The sequence below is a fragment of the Gadus morhua genome, chromosome 11 (assembly GCF_902167405.1).
Source record: "Gadus morhua chromosome 11, gadMor3.0, whole genome shotgun sequence".
Taxonomy (NCBI): Eukaryota; Metazoa; Chordata; class Actinopteri; order Gadiformes; family Gadidae; genus Gadus; species Gadus morhua.
The window spans coordinates 11770851-11785850 of record NC_044058.1 but is presented as its reverse complement, the minus strand read 5'-3'; the positions used below and the strand labels follow the sequence as shown (position 1 = coordinate 11785850).

Genomic DNA, 15000 nt, shown 5'->3' with positions numbered 1-15000 from the left:
ACTTGTGGGCCAATCTACCACCGAGCTGACACCTTCCTGACCACAGTAAAAACCACTTGGGGAGTGTGTGTGTGTGTGTGTGTGTGTGTGGGGGGGGGGGGGGGTATGGGGTGCTTGCTCCTAAGTTTCAATGTATTGTGTGTTGAAATAGTGAATTGAGGATTAATGGTGTCTTGAGTGTGGACATTGTTAGGGGAATGATTTTAATGGCTGAGAGTGGCCTGGTGATTTATGTGTACTGCGTTTCGGAAGAGCCTCAAACACGTTTCCTGAAGAGTAGTCAACTGTGAGAGACAAATATGTGTGGTAAACATTTTTTTGAATTTACCAACCACATCCCTCAAGCTCAACGGGAAATAACAGTATGATTATTATATTTCAAAATGCCTGCTCGCGCTGAAAGATAAATGGGCTACCTTCAAATCCTAACAGCTGACAAACTGTAATCGACTGCACTCAATAAGCCCATCTGTGATTACGGGAGCCCAACCCTTCCAAGTCCCACAATGCAATTGGCTCTCCACTGTAAGCCTCGGTTAAATGCTGAGATAATGACAGAAAATGAGTTTTTCAGGGCAACTCTATCACGGTGCAGCTTTTCTAACGTAGTCTTAGTCTCGTTTGCAAGTTTATTGGTGACGAAGACACTTGGCTCTTGGTCCTCTCTGGTCTCAAACAGTGCAGGAGAAGTGTCTGGAGGAGGTGGGCAAGACTTAAGACACTGCTTTGTTCTGGTTTTGAAAGGGTCCATTACTACAGGTCTGGCCTGGTAGGACCCCCTTTTAGATGTGCCTAGGGTACAGCACTTACCCCAAACACCAAGCAAACCAATAAGGCTTCTGCCTGCTATTCCCCACACACACTCACACACACATGTGTACCATCAGTGCCACGCTTAAAGACTTGTTATCCCAAGCGGGGGATAATCTGCCGCGAAGAACTTGAGGCAATTTCCCGAGGAAAGGGGTGAAAGCCGAATTCTAAACACGACACACAGTGTCATTATCAAAGCCATTTCAACCCTCGCAAAAGGGTTTTCAGAGCCTGTAAAAAGCTTTATTACGAATAACTTCGGCGGCGTTCTCCACCCCGTTTGGGATTCACGTTCCGCTCATTGATATTCCCGACCTCTTCCACGTGCGCTCATAGAAATGGAGCCACGCTCGATGGCATCCCTTGATTAATGGCTATTTTTAGGTGGCCGTCTATCTTGATCGCCGCCTGTCTGTCTCCTTTATGGGGCCCTTGATGAGAGCGTGTTGGGTTGGTGACGGCCACCCCCGTCAACCTGGTAAACATCACCGGAGCACCGCCTACCCCCGTCATGTCATATCGATACCATCACATTCACTGTTATGTCTGGAGGATTGTCCCTCTCCATCCGTTTCTCGCCCTCTCTCTCCTTCCCTCTTTGGCGCTCTTCTTTGCAGTGCTTCCTCATGAGCCCAAAAATACACTTTCATTTGCGTATTAGGTCTCGCGTCATTAGGTCTCGAGGAAAGATAATTTTGTTATCCTCTTAGAATGGTGAATGACGTACCACATTCTATGGACCTGGAAACCACCGATGTGTTCCACCCATGAAATGTCATTGTTTTTTTTTCTTGTGTGGTTTGTGGGTGGTGTCTCATAGTTCAGTGAGACTTGTTATATATTGGTGCCCATAACTAATAGATCCATGCCCTTTTCTAATGCACACCTGGTCAGGACACAACGGCTAGCCCGTGACCTTTGCTTCACAGGACTCCTCCAACTGAAAGTACAACTGGGGACCTGGCCATGTAGCATTCTGCTTAGATCAATGGTGACCTTAGTGGAGTGTGCGTCTGTGTTTGTGTTTCTGTGAGAGTTTGCCTTTGTGTGGATCGATTCAATCAGAAAAACATTAAATCCAAAAGCAAAGTCTAGTTTTCTGGAGAAATAGAAAAGGCTTCTCATTCTTTGCATTGTATTTATTGCACTGCGTTTTATGGTTTTCGCCAGCGTGTTTGTGAATTATGTTGGGTCTATCCCTGCTTTATCATATATTAGCACGGTGAGGTAACTCACACCGACACACAACCTAAGCACGTGTTTACTTTTGTTGAAAAATGAATAGGGAGGAAAGAGGGCAGGGAAATCCTTCTCTTACGTGTGTCACAACGTTAGAGGGTGTGTTTGTTGGCGGTTTGTACCGGCGACATTTATGTGACCTGACTGGTCAAACTGCATAGCTGATGCTCAAGTTTTCTCAGAAAAGGGCACGTCTATGTGTCAACAACAAACCCTGCACCTTGTTGGGATGACCCACCAAACATCTCTGGGCTGCATGCCTCCAGACCAACAAGAATGTTTTGGACAAAAGGAGCCCTGCGTGTGTGTGTCCACATGGGCGTAGACTGTGTTGTGATTATATTTTCCAAAGGTGTATTCCTCCGTAAGGCTTTGTGTCGACTTGTGACATAGTAGAGCGTGCCCTGTGTAAAGTGCATGGGATTGTTTTATTTTGTGTGTGTGTGTGTGTGTGTGTGTGTGTGTGTGTGTGTGTGTGTGTGTGTGTGTGTGTGTGTGTGTGTGTGTGTGTGTGTGTGTGTGTGTGTGTGTGTGTGTGTGTGTGTGTGTATGTGTGTGTGTGTGTGTGGTTGTGTGTATCATATACATAGACATGGGTTTTCTTTTCTTTTTAGTTTTTTGTTTTGGACTGTGTTTGTTTTTGTGTATTTGTGTCTGTGTGTGTGTGTGGGTTTGACTCTGTGTGTGTGTACACGTGCATGCTCAGGCTGACTGCAGTATTGACGGCAGCCCAGAGACGGGGGCGGGATTCTTGAGCAGAGAGGAAGAGAACACAGAGCCCCCACCCCTCCCTCCCTCCCTCCCTCCCTCCCTCCCTCCCTTCCATCCACCCACAGCACACACCTCATCTCCTCTCCACACCTCTCCCCAGATCCAGCCATGATTGGATACGTTGAGGAGCAAGAAAGACACAGAGGGTGGGGGGGTTGGTGTGGTTCGTGTTGCTCTGTCTTGGCAGTGCGTACGTAGGGACCGTCACTGCTCCTCTCCCCGTTCCCAACAATGCCTTCTCCTTCTGCCCCTGCTCCTCTGATCCGTACTCCTCTCGGGAGGTTTCTACCTCCGGACCCGGCCCGGTCTGTTCAGCCCCCGGGTCGGGCTGAGCCCGCTGCCCACCGAGCGACCTGGGTGAGCGGGGAGGCGTAGCGGGTCGGTCACCAGGCAGAGAGTGCGGCAGGCGGCGGGCCGACCCGTTGCTTGGAAACATGAGGACACAGTTCTGTAAATATCCCACAGCTGGTGCTGGCAGAACACACCCCTCCCTCTCTCTCTCCCTCCCTCCCTCCCTCCCTCCCATTCCCCTCCCCAAGGTTGGCCCGCAAGCTCGTTCCCATCGGGTCAGATGAGAGAATTCTACGGCCCAGTTAGAAAATCCTCCCATTTGGTGGCTTCTGTCTGCTTTGGTGTGGGTCCAAGGGTTTGTGGCGGAGGATTCTTCTGCTCCTCCTGTCGAGGCCATCTGAGCCAGCGGCCATGTGGTTCATGATAAACCTCAGGTGGCAAATCTCCCTGTCTCTCTCTCTCTCTCTCTCTCTCTCTCTCTCTCTCTCTCTCTCTTTTTCCCTCCCCCACGTCATGTGCTCACCTGCCGCACATTTCGCTTGCTTCCATTCCCGGTGGTGACTGTGTTTACGTGGAACGTTTGACGGCCTCATTTGTCAACCCGTTGGTCGCTTCTTCCATCACAGTAGGATGAGAGCAGCCGTACGCGTGCACACATACACACACACACACATACACACACACACACACACACACATGCACGCAGATACACACACACCGGAACAAATGGGCAATATACTATTCCATTATGCTCGCACACTCATTGGGCACACCGACATACAAACACATAGATACACACATACATTCATGCATGCACCTATGCATACACATTCACCTGACAACACATAACAAACTCACTCAAACAAACAAACACACACACACACACACACACACACACACACACACACACACACACACACAGACACACCCTGACCAAGGAGAGGGCTGAATGAAGGTATTGAAGTATTGATCGACCTGGACCTCAGACTGACAGGTAGATCTATCATTTTGGTAGCCTGCTCCAGAGGCCATGGCCCAGGCGTCTAGCTGTGAATCCTGAAGCCTCCGCTGGATCTCCAGGTCTCTCAACCATACGGTCTCATGGCTGCTGCCTCACCCTGAACACTAGCCCCTACGCCGTTTAACCAGCCCAAATGGATCTCAATATGGACGTTTTGACATTATATTGAAGGTCAGAGATTATAGCTGGAATGAACCACTAGGTGTCGCACCCCATAGGATCACATGTGTTTTGGATGTGGGCCAGTGAATTTGATATGCCCGAGCCTATTGGCTCGGTCCCTTTTTGACTAGCCATGGAATATTATTTAGAAAGTAACTTAATGTTTTAAGTCGAGGTACGCCTTAAGTAAATTAATCAAATCTTATTTTTATCAAGTATAAATAAAAAAAATTAAAAAAAAGGAATGGTTTATTTGTTCTTGTGAGATAAAGCAAGGACTTTTAAGACATCACAAGTTACGTATTAAATAAATTGACACGTAACTTGTTAAGGTATCGGATGTTACTTAATACCTACAAATTTTCTTCGAATAATCGACGATGAAAATAATCGGCGGTCGCAGCCCTATTATGCGCATTACTGGAAACGGACACCATTTGGGGTAAACGCTGTAACCACCGGCGTTCCCCGCTCACTGAAACAGATCGGTGACTAGGAGCCAACAGAGCGCCACATCTGGCAGGAGCACGGACACACCGCCGGGATCCAACACGTCTGTGTTCCTCTGTGTTCAGGAGTGGCCCTTCATGGCCCTGGCAGTGTGTTTAAGCTGCACTCCTCCCATGCAGGCTCCGTGCGCGGTTGGTGTCCGTGTAGGGCGAGCTCTGCGTGGGTTGGAGGGCTGGCAGCGTGGCGGAGGGGGTGGGAGCTGGCCGGGGCGAGGTTCTGGCAGACGCTGGTGCAGGGGGGATGAAGTGATAGATTTCTCAGCAGCCGTCTGGCAAGGCTCCAGTAGCTGACAACCTTCCTCCACACACACACATTTGCACACAAACGTGCACACACACACACACGCACAGCTTTTATCCAGCTATCTTCCTGTCTGCCTTTCACACACACACACACACACACACACACACACACACACACACACACACACACACACACACACACACACGTGCATGCACATGTACACTCACATACAGTATGCACATACACAGCAACAAACACATGCAAACACGTATGCACCACCTGTTATCTATCTGCTTCAGCCTGGTCTTATGCCACAGAATAAGATGGACACACAAATACACACATACCCTGATAGTGGATGATAAATTGATGTGGTAATGTTACCAGTCAACATTGGCATTTCATACAAAATGTATGGGCTTTTGTTTCGTTGACAATATACATCCATGATTGCCAGACATTTTGGAACAGAGAGCTTTTAATAAATATTTGGATATTTGATTTTTATTCATATATTCAAAGATCCATAAACTTGTGTGCCAGACCTTAAGAGATTAACTTTATTTATGTGTGAACATTTGTCTGATTTTTTCAAGCTGGGTTCCAATTCTATTTTAGCACTAATGATTTTCAAAAGGTAATTATCCTTAATATCAATGATTCACGAGTGAGGACTTTTAAAGGACCCCTATTTTATTTCACTAGGTCTGATGTGGGTTAGCCATTACAACCCATTTCAAAATCTGCCCTATCAAAAGTGGGAGTGCCCGCCTAGATAAATGATAGATTAGGCTCCCAGCCTACACAGTGCCAACTGGTAGGTGGTATTATAGGGGCCCTTTAGCACGGCGGGTCATTTCTGAACACACCGCATGGCTCAGACATGTAGAGACGTGTCTATTTAAAAAAAAAAAAACACCAACACATTATGTCCAGGCCAGTGTTGGAGGGCATGTGACCACCTCATGTCCTGTATGTCATGACTCAGACGGTACCGGCTCCCTTTCCCGTAGCCGCTGACACATCTAGACATGTCTGTTAGAGTGGCGCTGGTGGGTCTGGACCTGTCTGGACTGGTCAGCCCTAGAGCAGAGAGGGAGAGTCGGAGGCCAGAGGGGGAAAAGAGAAACGTTGTGCCTTTGTCAATCTGCTCTTTATCCACAGTTCATGCTGCCCTTGCAGACTGAACTGTGGGTTAATTGCCTCAGGGAGGGCAATTAACCCCTGATTGGTCCTTGGTAATTGAGGGTTATGGCAGAGCTGTACATGTTCCTGTAGGGCTGCACAATAGCTGCGTGATTCATTTTTGTATTGCATATGAATGGCTTCATCACCTTTAACGCAGAGGTTTTACTTTGACTGCCAAATCTGCAACGTGGATTTTTTTGCTAATATTTTGAAATGCACACAAGGAATCAATGCAATCTCATTGCCAATATTTTCTGGCTAAGTAGCAAAAATATTCTGAAATAAAGGTCAGCAGGAAGATGTTTTAGTTCAGGTTATCTACCTAGCACTACTTCCAGTTTTAAATGGCATTATTGCATCGCCTTATCAAGATAAATGAAGTATCGCCATGGCAAATCAAAATAATTTCGAATTAAAAAAATTACAGTCAGGTAAATTGTCCAAATCGTGCAGGCCTAATTTGCTCTCTGCAAATGTAACTAAATATAAATATGTATCTAAAAGGATATTTCTTTCTCTGCATCAGTAAAGGGCTGGGGCTTTAGCGGCGTGTCGCTTCCTAAATAAGTGGCTTCAAAAGGACGTCTATGATGCTATGAAATGCTCAACTGCAACAGATGGCAGGGATAATGGAGCATGTTCAAACTGTTCTTTCATGGACTGATCTCTACTGAAAGTTTCCCCTTGGTTTTGACCTGATCTGCCCTACATGGAGCTCAGTGTGCCTACGTTGTATTTTATTTATTTACCGGGAAATGTTGTTCCCAGTGCTTCTTTTCAATCCTTGATGAGGGGTGGGTGATGCTTTGTTCAAGAAAAATAGGTTCAAGCTCAGTGCTTTTCTTTTTCAAATGCATTTTCTGCGTTTCGCTATACCACTGGGTATGTTTTATTACTCCTGTTGATTCATGATTGTGACATTTTTTATCATCCATAATCCACATAATTTGTTATTGAGTTTAAGTAAATTAGGGCAATTCAAATAGGTGAACTTGCTTTTAGGATATTGCCCATTTCGAAAGAACCTTTGAGGCCATGGTGGCTCAAACAAAAGAGCACAAAAGTTATTCCAACATATTTAGCATTGAGATTATTACATTTCAACCCATAGAAGGAGAAAACAATTGCTAGTAACTTGCAGAATTCATTTCAATACAGAACCTCCAAGTCCTAATTCAGGGGAATAACTTAAAGTCTAACTGTCAGTGTTTAAACATCTGTATACAAAGCAATCAACAGAATTCAACCATAATTTCCAAAGGTTGCTTTCAAATGGTTCAGTCTATCCACAATTTACACACATTCTAATCGATCCACGATATCAACCGGGCCCCACCTGTGGATGCAAACACCTTGTTGAAACCCAAAGACTAAAGAGGAACAAAGCAAGGTGCCCCACAGGGTTCTATTATGGGCCCCCAGCGGAATCCCTGTTATCAGTGTTTATCTGTGCCCTGGCCTGTTCCCTCCGCCACGCTCGTGTGCTCGGCCAAGCGGCAGACACACTCCAGGCCCCCTGTCCCTTTCTGTGTGAGAGCAGAGATTCTGTCTGACATCAGACATGGGAAGTGAGCCTCGGCAGCATCAAGGGTAAAAAGGTTGAGGCTTGACCACCCCGGGCAGATAAAGCAGCCTTTTCATGTGTGATCAGCCTGCAGCCCTAAAGACAAATCCCACTGAGTGCTGTCTTTGAACTCTGGACCAATGTTTCCTCTTCGCTGCCGGTGCAATTTCCTGGCTTGATTGTTGTGGCTGCTGCACACGGGCGGGAAACTGATCTGCTATCAGCGGATTGTAATCAAGTTCACGGCAAACACCTCTTGTTTGTTGTTCTTTTGGAGCTATGGTACGTTATGAGGGGAAAGTGTACTGCCTATATAATTGGGCATTGCCATTATTCAATGTTATCATTGATTGTCTTTAAATGATCATACAGTAGTGGAATAAAAATAGTGGCTCATAGAAATACCAAGTTAAGTTGTCTAAATTAATTTATTATGAGTAAAGAAAAAAATTAAGCACATATTCATGTGCTTCATTTTTGAGCAGGCAATATGCTCATATTCATGAGCATATTGCCTGCAATGTAAACATTTCCAACACCTAGTTCAAGGCCCTTTTAATACAACGTGTGACACAAACATAACGAACAGCACCCATCCTTCCGTACATCCCCTCTTCCACCCGGCGAAGCCTCCGAGTCAAAGTGCATAATTCATGGGGAACTCATCACCACGGCTAAGCCAATTGCATCCACTCAAAGCAAGCATGCGTTGGGAGCCCCACAGCAGCGTCACTGTCACGGCACCAGAATCCTTCAGTCTTTGTTCCGGCAGCAGCACGAGTCTAAATAGGCCACATACTTCTGGGGTTCTCCCAGGTAGAGGGAATGCAAACAATGTTGTGCGGCCCGTGCTGCACTCTAGGCTTCGATGCTCCCGACGCTAATGCAATGACTCGGCTCCCACTGTCAGTGTATTTCCGTGTAAACACACAGTAAAAATAGAGTGCCGCTATTTTTAAGGCTGAACTACAAATAGTAGTGAGGCTTAAAATGGCCCTCAACCCTGTAGCTGTCCCTCCTCCGGACGCGCTTTCATTCATGGAAGTGCAGATGCTTTCGTCGCCACCTTTCCCTTTTTAGAACGGGAGCGAATCAACTACCACATGCCTGCCCACAGAGCCTCCATGGCTGCTGGCAGCAGAGTGTTCAGCATCCTTACTGAACAGCGTGTGAAACCTACATGATAAAGCAAGCCCTCTGTCACTCTTGGGTCGAATTGAATCGGTTCACCTCAGGTAAGCTAACAAAGCATAGCCGGGAGGAAATAGGTAGTATTGATTGACTGAAAGCTCCGATACAATGTTACAATCGTCGATTGCGGGTCAATAATTCTTTATTTGTTTTTGGGGTCAATGAGGCGTCAGGAGAAGAGTTCTCTGGCCTGGAATGACATGATGATGTCATGTCAGGGGATTGCTTCTGCTCAGCCGTAGAACATAATGTTATCATTGAGCTTCGAACATTGCCTTTCAAACAATACACTCACTCGAGCAATGCCGGTCAATATGAAAAACCATCTTCAGGCTTTAATACTCTCGAGAAAAAAAAACAGACCTTTATTGAAGCACTGATTGTTTTTGTACCCTGATATCACGGTCTTCAACGCAATAAAACAACAAATGAAAACACGACGTGGTAGCGCAGTCGAGGCCAGGCTGCGCTCTGCCGAGGCTGCACTCTGCTGAGCCCTGCACTCCATTCGGGGGGAAAACACACATTCGGTGTGTCAGCCCAGTCCGGGGCATGGGCCGGCCGGTTGCCGCGGGCGACCGGCAGATCAGTGATGTGGCGGGGATGGCTCTAATGAAGCTGACACAGCACAGCCCTCCTCCCCGCGGGCCCCCGAGGGCCTCGACACTCAACCGCGCGCGGACCGCCAGTCGTCCCTCCCCCTCCCCCGTCACTGTATTCTCACGGAAAGCACAATCCCCCTGAGAAGTGTTTTCCTGTTTAACCAGAGAACCCCAACCTCCCCCCCCTCCCAAAGTACCCGTCATCATCATTAAAACAACGCAACACATATTTTCGTGTTCTGCTTGGACCTAAAAAGAAATAAAAACGACCAACAAGCAGTACTTCCTGTCCACGGAGTGTAGAGTGGATGCTGAGCTAACCATGCTAGGTCGGGTCTGTTCCCTGTTATATTGCGGGGGGAGAGGCACATATATATTTATAACGCTCATCTAGCTGGCCCGGTGTGTTTCCTTCCCGGGTTTGTGACCAATGTTCCCTCTCCCTGTTCCCCTTCTGCTCTGCAGAGGCCACGTGACGACTACTGAAGGAGCCGGTGTGAGGACCCGAGTGAAGCCGGTGCGACGACGACCTTCCACAATGTGGACCGCCATCTGAGACCGGACGTGGCCGGACACACCCTCAGCGCCCCCGCAAACCTTCTGCCCACCCGCTACCTCTTCGCATCATAGCTCCTGGGGTTACGGACCACCCGACCCCCGTTCCCCGCTGCTGCCCCGGAAACACAGACCAGCAGAGCGACTGAAGCCTGGCTTTGACACCCATCGCCTGGAGGGCGTCAGAGTAGCTACCAGAATCACCTTTTGCAGGTCCCCTGTGACCTCTAACCTCTGCCTCCCCCTCCTCCCCCCCTGTCCCATCCCACCACCACACCGCAACCATGGGGAGGAAAAAGATCCAAATCCAAAGGATCACCGACGAGCGCAACAGACAGGTGAGCTCTCCCTCTCTCCCTCGCATCTCCCTTGCTCTATCTCATTTGCCTCTCCCTTTCTCTCTCTCTCTCTCTCTCTCTCTCTCTCTCTCTCTCTCTCTCTCTCTCTCTCTCTCTCTCTCTCTCTCTCTCTCTCTCTCTCTCTCTCTCTCTCTCTCTCTCTCTCTCTCTCTCTCTCTCTCTCTCTCTCTCTCTCTCTCTCTCTCTCCTCTCTCTCTCTCTCTCTCTTCTCTTGCCTCTCTCTCTCTCTCTCTCTCTCTCTCTCTCTCTCTCTCTCTCTCTCTCTCTCTCTCTCTCTCTCTCTCTCTCTCTCTCTCTCTCTATCTCTCTTTCTCTCTCTCTCTTTCATTCAATAACTCCATGGTGGCTTATTTGCTTGCAGCAAAGGGTGAAACTGAGGGGATTGAGGGATTGAGGGATGTGTGTTTGTTTGTGTGTGCGTTTGTGAGTGCTGATGTCACACCTTCAGGCCCCATCTTTATTTCCACACGTATCTTTGTTGGAACCGTTTCCCACAGTTAGTTTGCCCATGTGTCTTTGTGTGTGTGTGTGTGTGTGTGTGTGTGTGTGTGTGTGTGTGTGTGTGTGTGTGTGTGTGTGTGTGTGTGTGTGTGTGTGTGTGTGTGTGTGTGTGTGTGTGTGTGTGTGTGTGAGAGTTGCCTGTCAGTTGTGTTTCCAACAAGCGAAGAAGAAAAGCAATCCTATATTCACAACGTTCTTGTGGTCGTTATGCCCCCCCATCCCCCCATGAATAGAGGGACCTCTATAGGGTCCTAACACACACACACACACACACACACACACACACACACACACACACACACACACACACACACACACACACACACTGTGGGCTGTGGGACTCTGGTTACTGGGGCAGCATTGTCAGAGTAAGATAAAAGGGTAAGTGATCCATCTGAGATGAGTCCACTGGTAAAATGACTGCGCTCCATTGAGCAGATTGGATAATGGATGCGACACCTCTACCTTACAGAAACACCACCGTAGAGGGAGAGTTGGGGAGGGAGGAAGACAGAGAGACGTACAAGGACAGAGACAGAGGAAGAGAGGGAAGGGAAAGTTGAAGGGGAAGAACAATAGAGAGAAAGGGGAGGGATGAATGATGGACAGAGAGAGGGAGAGTTGTAAAAAGCACAGAAAGAGAGAGAAAAGAGGGAAGCAGATGAGATGAAGATCGAGAGAAGTACAAGGACAAAGAGACAGGAAGAGGGGATTGGAAATAAAGGTGAGGACAGCGAGGGGGAGTAGCCATAGAGTGTACTTTATACCACAGCTATGGGTTTTTTTTTTGGAGGAGGTGGTTGTGCTGTAATATAAAGAGAGAAAGTGGGAGTGAGTATGCACTTGGCTGGCGACAACCAAAGCAGGTTTGGACACCAGGTGGCCCCGGGGCCCGAACCACCATCCATTAATCTCAGAGAGAGAGCCAGCTCCAAAGCAGGGACATTAGGGAGGAGGGGACGGCCAGGGACATTTACTCCAGGGGGGTGGGTGGGGGTGCAGTGGCGGCTTGTTATTCAGAGATACATAATCACACGTAGGAAAGAGAAACGCGATCCGGCGCGGGGCAGTCCTTGCTTGGGTGGTTAATGGAGCCCAAATGCCGGGATCAGATGTCAGGAGAGTTTTGTCGGTGAGGTAATATTCCCTCTAGTTCTCTCTCTCTCTCTCTCTCTCTCTCTCTCTCTCTCTCTCTCTCTCTCTCTCTCTCTCTCTCTCTCTCTCTCTCTCTCTCTCTCTCTCTCTCTCTTTCTCTCTCTCACTCACGTTCTCTCTCGCCATGCCTCAGAGGTCAACGGTTTCTTACACGGCCCACTCTCAGAGCCGAGTATGTCCCAGGACTTGTTTGTCTTACACGCAGGGCCGGATCTACCATTAGGGCCCACGGCACTATGCCCAGGGGCCCCAACCATTCCCAGCCAGTGGGGGGGCACCACACTAAATAAACTTTTTTTTTTATTTATTTTTTTTATGAATGTTTGTACTCATAAAATAGTTATACATGGTATTATTAAATAGGGTATATATTTAAAATTCATTATTAAAACGAATGTCATAAGAACAGCAATATAATGATTCTGAACAATATAGTGGCCTAATGTGACAGTTAACCCCCCTCCCATAACCTGTCAATTGAGCCAGTCCACTTGATGAAAAATTGACAGTCACAGACATGATGTGACATCAACTGAGTGGTTTCGCTAAAAGACAAAAAAAAAAAGTGAAAGACAACAGAGACTAAAAGTAAAGTGTCTTAAAAGAACTGCAGCGTCCTGTGATATCTATGCACCTGAACACAACGCAGTAGTCGGCGGAGTAAGACCAAGCCGGCTACACTTTATGTGTCATTATGTGTGTGTGTTAAAATAATAATAATAAAAAAAATATATAGATTTTTTTTTTTCCAGATTTTTTTCGGGGAGGGGGGGGGGGGGGGGGGGGGCCTTTAGACTTTTGTGCCCAGGGGCCTATGATTTGTTAATCCGGCCCTGCTTACACGGATTTGGTTTGTTGTTCTCAACAAGATTTTTAGAAAAATGCTACTGATACTAAATCAAGTGTGTCATTCTACAGACTGACAGACTGGGGATTTGATTTAATTGCAGTCTCTGACATTTCTTAAAATAATACAGCTGTTACGTCTTCTATGAATAATCATAACTGATGTAAAAACATGTAAAACACCAATCCAAACGACCCGGACAAACCCAGGCTGGGAATTGAACCAAGGACTTAAGTAGATGTGGAGCAGCACAGCCATACCAAGTATCACCCTCATGGGGGGGCAACATTGACCCAAGTGCAAGGCAGGCTTAGACATGACAACTGCATTAGGATATGATCTCACTCTCTCTCCCCATCACTCTCTCTATCTCCCTTCCCCTTGCTCCTGAACAACACTTCTTTAGTTGCCATTGGTTACCTGGGGGTGCTATTCTTAACGTTAATTACTGCCAGCTTGTTTACCCTGCCAATAGAATCAATCAGAATATCCAAGTTAGTTTACTTGGTGGTGACGGCTACTTTATTTTATTGTAAAAAAAAATGTGTGGACATTTGATCAATGTAGATTTTGAATGCATGACAGAGAGAGAGAGAGAGAGAGAGAGAGAGAGAGAGAGAGAGAGAGAGAGAGAGAGAGAGAAATTAAAATTGAGTCAGACAATCATTCAGACAAAGGAAGAACAAGGAGAGAAGGAGAGATAAAGACATGCAATAGGAGAAAGAGAAATGGATCGAGATAGCTGCAGAAAGAGAGATTTGGCAAACCATTTAAGCTTTTAATGGTCTTAGCGTTTATCTGCAGAATTATAATTTTTACTAGGAAGAAGTGAATTGTACTTGAGAGAATATGATTAAACATCTAAGTTGATTGTAACATATGACTGTTCATAGTTAAATTGTTGCAACAAATAATGTCATTATCTCAATGTAAATGTTGATATCTTTAATTTCTGAATTATTATTATTAAAACTGATATTTTACATGGTTATTGCCAGTATGAAATAGATTCTTAGTCGTGAGGCTAAGACCATTAAAAGCTTGAACAGCTTGCTATTGAGAGAGAATGGAAAGAGAAAGAGGTCAGAGAGATACAAAGAGATAGGGAGGTTAAACAGGACCGATTAAAGGAGATGTAGAAAAATTACGAGAGAGACAGAGAGAGACGGAGAGAGACTGGTATGATGACTGTAGCAGAGCCTGATAAGGTGGGAAAGGGGGGAGCGGGGGGGGAGGGTGCAGTCGGTTGCTCTTGGATACGACCCCGATATAATTTGATTTGTGGCAGTGGGAAGCGATGAGTGAGCAGGAGCGAATGAGAGGAGGAAGGAGGGAGGGCGATAGAAAGAAAAACAATGAGATAAAAAAACAAGGGAAGAGAGGAGATTAGCTGATATACCCGTGTGTGTGTGTGTGTGTGTGTGTGTGTGTGTGTGTGTGTGTGTGTGTGTGTGTGTGTGTGTGTGTGTGTGTGTGTGTGTGTGTGTGTGTGTGTGTGTGTGTGTGTGTGTGTGTGTGTGCGTGCGTGCGTGCGTGCGTGCGTGCGTGCGTGCGTGCGTGCATGGGTGCGTGCGTGTGTGTGTTCAATCTAAACATAAAGTAAACAGAAGTTGCTGGAGCATTGTTAAAACCGACCACAACCACACCATCAGAGCACTGCTGTTTACATCTTCAACTAACTGCAGGCTACCAACAGCTCTTCTTCTCATGTGTGTATGTGTGTGTGTTAGTGTGTTTGTGTGTGTCACTCTCACTGTTTCTCTAATTGGCACCATTTGTGCCACTTTCACATTTTCCACAGCCTGCTTACCTCAACCTATTAACTATGTTTATTTCTTTCTCACTCGCCCCTCTGTCTCTACTATCTCTCCCTTTCCCTTCCCCCCATATCGCTCTCTATCTTCCCCCCCTCTCACTCTCTCCCTCCCCCCTCTCTCTCACTCTCCCGCTCTCTCTTTCCATTCATCTCTCTATCTCTCCCCCCTCCA

The 15000-nt window shown here is 46.9% G+C and overlaps 1 protein-coding gene across 8 annotated transcripts in view; it reads left to right on the top strand.

Moving 5' to 3' along the window:
• The window catches only part of mef2d (myocyte enhancer factor 2d), a 74215-nt gene that overhangs the window by 24345 nt on the left and 34870 nt on the right, over positions 1–15000 (top strand). For all 8 annotated transcript variants that reach the window (XM_030369498.1, XM_030369497.1, XM_030369496.1 and 5 more), the window contains exon 2: positions 10061–10488. In XM_030369498.1, the coding sequence (XP_030225358.1) occupies positions 10435–10488 (54 nt within the window). In that variant the 5' untranslated portion in view covers positions 10061–10434. The remainder of the gene's footprint in view (positions 1–10060; positions 10489–15000) is intronic.